We start from the raw sequence: 9287 nt of genomic DNA on the forward strand, positions 1-9287 counted from the left end.
CAACTTTATAGCCCTGATCATATTTTTTAATGAGATAACATTATGCCAAGCTACACAAGCTATTTTTAAAAGTAAATATTTGCATTTTGTCTATTTATAGTAACACCTTACAGTTTTAGGACAAGCTGTATCATTTTGGCTTTAAATTCTCTTTTCTGAGTACATATTGAGAACAAAGTGAATGATTCAGTTCAACCAAGCACACTGTTCTACTCAAAGTATGATGATTGAGATGTAGGTATCCCTTATACTTGTGCTATATATATTAATTACTCATAACTATCTACTCTATTTCTCTTTTATAGATATGAACAATTTTTACTGCCCAAGTTATTAAAATATTATCCTTCATTTTATCAGTATGGTATGTGCACATGGACTTTTCAGAATTAAAAGTTGCAAAACATAGAGACAAAATTATTTAATTTGAAAATTACATGCTATATTTGTATGGAAGTTCACAAACACCAATCTAATCAATAATCTCAATTTAAAAAAATCCTCTCAAAAAAAAAAAAAACAAAAAAAATGGATCTTGTAACCATATTTAGGTAATGGTAACTGAATATAAAGTTAGGTGGAAAGTAGAATTTTAAATTTAATGCAATTTTTATTTCTTCAAGGCACTATCTTAGAAAATTAGCATTTGGTGCTAAGTTTCCCAATTAAATATTTATGGCTTTATTGGGTAGAGTTTGGTGTTTTGAATATTTTTTTTAAAAAACTTACCTCACAAAAATGTCTTATAAATATATTAATGGTTCTCTGCTAAACTAGTGATGTATGAGACTTATGAAACAATGCCAGGTTAAAATTCAGCATACTTCTACTATTCCAAAAACATTGTAAACTTAGGCAAATCACTGCCCTCTCTTGACTCTATTTTGTAGAGAAATTTTGTCCAAAGGAATATTTCTCAACAGGAGAAATTTTACTCTGAGTGACAAAGAAGTAGGAAGTAATTAGGGCTTTCCGTATAACAATTTCTAAGAGTTTGCTTTTCCTCATTGTTTATATCTACCTATAACTGTAATACAGCAAACATTCTGTCAAAAAATGGGGTGACCCCTGCAATGTTTGTTTTTGTATGTTTTTGTTTTAAAACAAGTTGAAATTCATTTAAATGTAGTTTTAGAGCACCCCCCCTCCTCATCCTAAATGGACATATGATCTTAAATGTATAGCCTTCTAATTTCCATGTTTTAGGCCACAGAAAGTTTGAGCTACTTCAGTAAGGATTCCATTTTGACTCAACAGAATTATTACAATATTTAATTACATTCTTCATTATTTAATGCCTTAACAACACATTCATTTCCAACAATACTAGTGCAATTTCATGACATTAAATGTCAATCTATATAACACATACAATATCAAAATGTGTTTTTAAATACACGTTTTAATTAAATGAACCATCTTTTAAATTTGTTTCTCTCATGGTAATGCCTAGGGTTTTTGATCCAATAATCTGTGAAACTTAAGATCTCTGGAAAAGTTTTAGAACCCCAGCTCTCAAGTCCTGGTTCTTTAAGAATGTTTCTTACTTCTTGGTGATTCTTAAAAATAAAAATCATCATTCTACTCCAAAAGTCAAGAGAAAATGAATTAATGCATCTAGATTTTTCTTTACTTTTTATGTTACCAGCCTTTAAGAGGATCACAAAATATAAGGAGAACCCAGAATAAAATATGATGAACTTGTGTTACTAATATTCAAGTATATTGTATAATTGTGGGCCTGCAATAAAAACATCAAGCCTTGTTAGACTTTTATAGAAAATCTTTTATTCTCTTTAATTTTTAAGGGCAATTGCTTATACAGTTTCCTTTTAGGAATTTATTATCTGGGATTACTTCTCTTATTTTCAATGATACACAAAAAAAGGCGAAAATGAACTCTTTGAAGAACAGTTCAATAGTCCAAATTGTACTGAGTTAGAGATTATTTCAAATTCAGTGCTTTGTCTGAAAACATTTTCATTAGCATTTGCCGTTAGGACTATGGAATAATTGGAGTATACACTATCAAAGAGCAAATTATATTTTCCAACTGTTAACTAGCATTAGAAAGGGCAACATCTTTAAATACTCATTAAAACTGTCTTTTGAAAGAGTAATCATCTAAAATCAGATACTAAAATATTATATTCCCAGACTTTAACCTCTCTTCACTAGTTTCTTCCAGCAACAAGGCCTTGGTAGTCAGTCTTTGCACATAATGATCAACTTTACCAAGAAAAGAACAATCTACATCCTGTATTATTTATTGACAAGTTTGAAATTTGTGACTATGTGTCTACTCATTAACATGTTCCTGTAAGTGATCTTTCAAATTAAATAATCAGAAACCGGGTCCAAATTTATTCTTATAAAAACAAAAATAATATAACATGGAAGTACGCCTTTATTTGAGGCTGTTACAGAAAGGGAGGATACCCAGGACTCAAACCTTTCTCCTTTTAATTATGAATATTTGTATCACTTACTTCTGAATAAGTTTAACAAGAATACATATCATTTCTTTTGGGGATGACAGCAATACTGACAAACAGTCCTTGCTATGACTGCCATTTTGTCATTGCTAAATCATCCACAAAATTGTGACCTGATTTTAGTTACCAGGGACAAAGCCAAAGGATGGAATTGAAGTTTCCTTCTGATTAAACACAAATAGCCAGTGCATAAAAACCTTTTAAATCAGATCTATAACCCAGTAATTAAAAAACAAAACAAAACAAAACAAAAAAAAAAAGGAAGGAAGAAAAAGGAAGGAAAGGAAGGAGTGAAAGAAAGCAGGAAAGAAGGAAAAAAAAAAATAAAAGACACCTTAGGAGCCTGATACAATTACACAGTAGGCCTCTGACATTCTCTATGCTGGTATAATAACTAAATGGCAAGTAACACGGGTGTAAGATCCCTGTTGCATGCTTTCATTCAAACTAAAAATTTACAACAAAATCAACCCTTGGGAAAATTGCTCTTTGGTTTAAATCTTCATTACCTTCTGGAATTTTGGTAAACTCACTTTATTTTTAAATTAAGCTGGCCCCTCTTCTTTACTCCATTACAAAAGTCAAACACCAAGAACCAGACAGAAATTTCAGAACGAAAAGAGTTTTGTTTGTATGTGTGTTTTTAAGTCCAACCCCTGTATACAAATTGTTAAAAAGCAGATGTTTTAACATAGTGCTTTATTCCAACTTATCCTTGAATGAACTTCCTTCAAGTTTCAACCATTTAAAAAAAAAAAAAAAAAAAAGCAGTCAATTTCCTGGTGGTTGTAATTTAATTAAGTAACCTTTCATACTGAGCAAAACCCAAAAGCAAAAGGGTCATTAATCTTTCTAGTGATTAGAGACACCTCTAGGGCTTCAAACATTTACCTCTCCTTCCCCGCAGTAGAAATGCTTTTAGGAGGATCATGGTTCATACCTCACATTCCCTGGAGCCAGAGATGGTATATGTGCAGGGCCCAGATCCATTAACCGATATATCCATGGTCTCAGAGTTTGTAGGCTTGTAGTCCACATAATACTCCTGTAAAGGGGAATTCATTTGTCTTTCAGACTCTCTGGCCTTTTTCCGCCGCCTCTTCATAAGAGAGTGTTGCTGGAGTTGTTTCATGCTGGCTGGGTAGCGTTTCCAAGACACATAGATCACCAAGAGGATCATGGCCACTGACAGAAAGAGAGCCACACTCCCTGCAATAATTTTGTGAAATGAAACATGCTCATACTCTTGCTCTGCGCCAGGAATCTGAAACCCTGGGGAAGGGCTTGGTGTTTCAAAGGTGGGTTGGGTGACGTCAGGTTTGAAGATGGTAGGTTTAGGGATAATCAGAGGTTTCTGGGGAGTTTGGGGCACCAGGTGTGATCTTTCTGTGTTGACCACCTGGACTTCAGAACAGATATTATATGTTTCCACTGCATCACTAACCTTTTCACCCTGGATGTGCTTAGGTCCTGCACATATCATGGTGCTTTCCTTATTTCCTTTGAAATTCTTAAGCCAATAAAATAAAGGACAAATGCTCCGACTGCATTCCCACATATTTCCAGACAAGGTGATGGATATTAATGATATCCACGCATTGACAGTTTCCTGTGAGATGTTGGTGAGCTTGTTGGAATCCAAATTCAATTTTTGTAAATTGGGGAGGCATTTAAATGTGCCCGGCTCAATTCCTTGGATGTCATTCCCTGATAAATCCAAGTTGTGTAAGGAACTCCAAGTCCATGTCAAACCTTGGCTAATGGAGCGAATCCTGTTCCATTGTAAGTAAATTGAGCGGAGGTTGAAGAGACGTGGAAAATGAGCAAAGTTGATCTTGGAAAACTGGTTGTGCTCCAAATGGAGCTCCTTTAACTTCAAGAGGCCAGCAAATGCATTTCGGGACAAGCTGCGAAGACGATTGTAACCCAAATCCAAAAAATCAAGATTCCGACAGTCTTGAAAAACTCTTATGGGTACAGTCTTTAGTGAGTTAGATCTCAAGTGCAAAATGATGAGTTTCCGAAGGCCTTTAAATTGTTCAGATTGCAATGTCTGAAGCTTATTGTAGGAGAGGTCCAGATTGCGGAGATTGGGAACTGGGTGAAATGTTTTATTGTGCAGATAAGTAATTTTGTTGGAGCTTAGAATTAATTCTTTCAGTCTACGGATCCCTTGAAATGCATCTTCATCCACTGAGCTAATGTAATTATGGTCAAGATAAAGCCATATAAGCTGGTTAAGGCCGGCAAACTGATTGGATTTGAGCTTCTGAATGCTGTTGAACCTTAATGATAAGCCTTGTGACCCTCCAGAAATGTTCTCAGGGATATCTGCGAAAGCATGAGACTCACAGTACACAATTTTGCCATCACATCTGCAGTTCTTTGGGCAAGCTCTCTGAGCCCCCGTGAGCATAACAAGCAGCAGTGTAGGAAGTAGCACCAGCACCACACTCATGCCTTTCAGCTGCGTAATTAAATGGAAACCTACGATATTAAAAAAAAGACAGATGCACATTGTGAAGCTATTAAAATAAATCACCGCCGGTTTACCAATAACAGGGGCATTTCCTCTACTGTAGGAATGGGACAGTTGATTTAAGGAAAATGCATTAACATTTCGAGCATTATTTTCTTCAGTGTTGCATGTTTGCTGCTTAGGTTTCACTTTTTCTTCCTTGATCTTCAAATCACCACAGTCCCATAGAACTAAGAAAAGCCTTTTTGAGTTTCAGGAGTTCCTACTTATTTCAACATTGAAAAGCACAGAGCCTTTCTCACCACTGAATGCTGACATTTTAATAACAATAATATTTGGCTAGCCACTGTATTGAACGACAGTACCAAAAGGAAGTGTACGATGTACTCTGGTAAGGTCAAAAATGTGACACAGTAAACCTGGTACCTGTACGTCTTTCCTAGTTGAGCAAACAGGCTGTGATTTGGCAAAAGAGCTTCAGTCAGCTGTCAAGGTAACCCAAGTTTGCCCTGCCTGAATCGTGTACTTATTGTATAATAGGATCGCAATGTGTGAGCTCTGGAAAAACAGCATTGAGACTAGTATAGGCAGCCAATGAAGCATTGGATGAAGACAAATACCAGTACGAGGTGCTCTCAAGTTGTTAATAAGCGTAGATTATTGCATACTGTGGCTCCCTGCCCAATGATACAGGAGCTAAGACATCTAAATACTCATAACGGAGAACACTCCAAAGTTAAGACTGTCAAAATTCTTATTAAATATTTGCCTAAAAAGCAAAAAATATTGTGTAGTATTACTCTGTCATTATTTTAAACAGAGTGGCTTTTGCAAATTCAAAGGATAAACAAGGAAAGAAGCAGCCAACTACTATCTTTCTCCACATCACCCTGATGTCTGCTCATTTCTCACTGACTTTTTTCTCCCCAACCTCAATTAACTTCAGAAAGCCTGCAAAGTTACAATCTATTGGCACTTACACTGCATTTCCAAGTCATTGCATGTTAAGGGACTTCTTTCCTCTGTCAACAGTAGATTTATTATTTCTTAATGGAGAGAAAAAAAGAAACATCTACCATGTGTTGCAGTTTCTTTTCTTTTCCTTAAATTTTTAAAATTTTAACCAAGAGGCAATCAACCAAATCCCTGATCTAAAACCCATCCTTCTTCTCAAACAGTTAAGTTTTTTTTTTTTTTTTTTTTTTTAATTTAAAACCCGATCTTGCTGTCTGTCCTCTTGCCAGCTACAGACTCATTGAAATACATTCCAGCTCTTCCAGACAGGAGAAAGAGGGGGGAAAAAGCCAGTCACACTTGAAAAAATAAGACTGGCAAATGACTGCTGGAAATTCGGAAGCTGTGTTCAGAATCCAGCTTCAAAGATAAAACAAGCCCTTGTGCAACCTCTGATAAAGTAAGGACCCCACCCCTACACACACGCAGCAAAGTGTTAATAGTCATCGTGACAGCTACCAGAAACATAAGCCTCGTTAATATTATCAAGAAATAGAAGCAAACACAATATTTATCTCATGCTCAATTCCCAAGCTGTGGATACGCAGACAGCAGAGACAGTCTTAAAGATATTTCTCTAGAGTCTGTTTAAGTTCGTGTTGTGCATTTACAGATTAAAAAAAAAAACACTGCAAAAAGGAAAATGATCTAAAAATATAATAGCAAGTATAGTGAATCAACTGGCAAACTCAAAGGCTGCTGCTCTTTGCCTGTTTCCCCGTCTTTTATCTGCTAATGCCACGACTGAGGATAGGAAGCCAAGAGGATCAGCTTTGCTCAGAAGAAAACAACAAAAGTTCACTTACCCATCCTTTGTCATCCAAAAACGTTTCCCCCCTCTCTCAGCTTTCTTCTTATTTGGTCTCTTGTGCGGAAACCACCACCACCTTCATGACACAGTGCGGCTGTCATTCACACCATTCTGATCCCGCATGTGAGCTAGTAGCCCCATACAAACTTCCCCGAGAGGACAGGCAAAAAAAAAAAAAAAAAAATACATATATATATACATATATATATATATAAAAATCAGCACAGGGTGGGATGGTGAGGGGGGCAGGGAAAAGGAAGCCGTTGGGGGGATAGGGAGGGGGGAGGGCCTCTAGGCTCTGAGGACCATTGTGTAATTCACCAGAGACCCATCAGCAGTAATTGGCAATCTGTGCAAAACAGCTACAGCCCATCTCGGAGGTAACCAACTTCTCCGTAAAAAGAGAGGAAAAAAAGAAAATCTTCAGAATACCTGGCATTCCTTATTGTGCTGGCTTTTGCCATTCCCAGATAAAGCAATTCATCCTCTGGATTTTCAGTTCTTGAAGCAAGTAGGCCTCCTGTGCTGTATGAGACCCCAGTTTAAAAGCTATGCAGGCTAGGTTTATCCATTTAGCTGGTCAGGTTTAAAGTGTTTTGTAGCTGTGCTGAGAGGCAGCCCTTGTCTAATTCAGAAGGCTTTCCAGAGACTGATGATGCTCAGAGCTTGTTGGTGCTAATGCTTGAGTTTGTGATACACTGAGTGCCCTCCGCTGGAGAAAACAGATTGCACATTAAAGACGGGAACAAGTGAGCCTGTCAGTGGTGTGCAGCCTTCCCTCGCTCAGAAAGGGAAATTAAAGGCACAGAATCACTATTTTTTTCTCTCCAATAATTTAAAAGGTTTATGCCAAGGAGTTCCTTTTAGTTATACCAAATATTAAGTAAAATACTGCTTCTCTAAATGCTATGCAATTAATAATTTTTCAAAGTTGCCATGACCTGAATTTTGTTTCTCTGCACATGTCACTGGAGATATATCATCTTTTGCAAATGACAGAAATCGTTGAAATTTAAGTTTTATTCACTGTTGCTGTTGGTTTGTTTTATTTATTTACATTGTTTTAAACTAACCACTTACAGAAGCAATCTTACTCAAGGGAAAAATGCAATTTTAATCAATTTTAAACAGGTTACATTTAAAATGTTTAACTCTGATTTTAAAATTCTCAACCTTTGACAATAAAATGCATTTTATATTTTTGTGCATTTTATTGAACAGTCTAGAACATTACTTTCTAAAAGTTTACATTTTAAGTCTTAAAGCAGGTATAATCTATAGTATATTGCCAAATGTGAAGGTAACTAAGGGATAAGAGTAGAATTCTAGCTTGACGTTCTTAGTGCAGCCACTTTCCTTAAATCATCTACATTTAGAATGCAAATCATTTCTTATGCAAATCACTTATTGTAATGTGCATTTCCAGAAAAACAAAAGCACTTGAGTTCTGCATTATCATGGTATTACTCTAAAATGTGCAAAATATCTTCAGAAGTAGAAGGGATAACATGATAAAACACCTGATATATGTAATTTAAAAGAACCTACACACTTTCTTTAAGCTTGTGCAGACGTTGAAAAACATACATACAGTGCATCACCTCCATTTTTTCCTCGTTTTTACTAGTTTATTCCATAATCCTCTGGCAGGTAACAATTTTTAAAATAATCCAGGAGAATGAATCAATGTAATGCAGAGAGAGAGTGCTAGGTAAGATTGCTAACCTAATTTAGCAGACGTGAGAAATTTAAGTGAATTTTACATAAGCATTTAGAATTGCTGTGGATCACTGCAAATGGATATTTTTAGAAAGAGCCTTGGTTTTAGATTGTTTGCCACAATAGTAATAATTAAGGGGGCTTATCACATAAATAACACATATAATTTGACTCAGATTTATGAGTAGGCAGTTGCAGGCAATTGTCTCATTACTAAGATTTCTTGAGGAACAGAAAGGAATAATATGTCCCCCAAATATATTCCTTTTCCACTAACTGATACTTGAATTTCTATTTTAGAAATGTGTGCCTTTGGCTTAAGGCTTAATACCTATTAAAATGCAAATGCATGCCAAAAGAGGCAGGATTATTGTGATTGCTGAAAATAAATATATCAATATACATGTACACATACGATTTGTTCATAGTGGTGTAGTTTAATATAGAAACACAAACCCCACCCAAATATTAATGGTGGAGGATGAGTGAAGGGAAAATTAATATACTAATAACATAGAACACATGCTGCCATTAAACTTAAAATAAAGGGTGATATTTGCTGATAAGAAATTAGACCACCATGTATAAAGTAAGGAGGGGGGGGCAGAGAACTCAGATAGTTAAGGGCAGTGAAAGGGAGTCTATTACTGTAAATAAAGCAAAATAAAATATTCAGAGCAGATTTTCCTGGAAGATGGATTATAGAAGTATCTGATTTCATCTTTTATTGTAAAATTGTCTGTGTTTTCTAATTTTAAATCTAATGAAT

At 35.6% G+C, this 9287-nt stretch overlaps 1 protein-coding gene across 3 annotated transcripts in view; it reads right to left on the minus strand.

Moving 5' to 3' along the window:
- LRRTM4 (leucine rich repeat transmembrane neuronal 4) overlaps nucleotides 1–7866 on the minus strand; it is a 775339-nt gene extending 767473 nt beyond the window's left edge. For 2 of the 3 annotated variants that reach the window (XM_031655581.1, XM_009184507.4), the window contains exons 1-3: nucleotides 7232–7866; nucleotides 6795–6945; nucleotides 3436–4982 (exon numbers count right to left, since the gene is read on the minus strand). In XM_031655581.1, the coding sequence (XP_031511441.1) occupies nucleotides 3436–4982; nucleotides 6795–6798 (1551 nt within the window). In that variant the 5' untranslated portion in view covers nucleotides 6799–6945; nucleotides 7232–7866. Of the gene's footprint in view, nucleotides 1–3386; nucleotides 4983–6794; nucleotides 6946–7231 lie in introns of all 3 variants that reach the window. The other variant, XM_031655582.1, reaches the window with a different exon arrangement.
- Nucleotides 7867–9287: the final 1421 nt, after the last annotated feature.

Source organism: Papio anubis, chromosome 14 (genome assembly GCF_008728515.1).
Source record: "Papio anubis isolate 15944 chromosome 14, Panubis1.0, whole genome shotgun sequence".
NCBI lineage: Eukaryota > Metazoa > Chordata > Mammalia > Primates > Cercopithecidae > Papio > Papio anubis.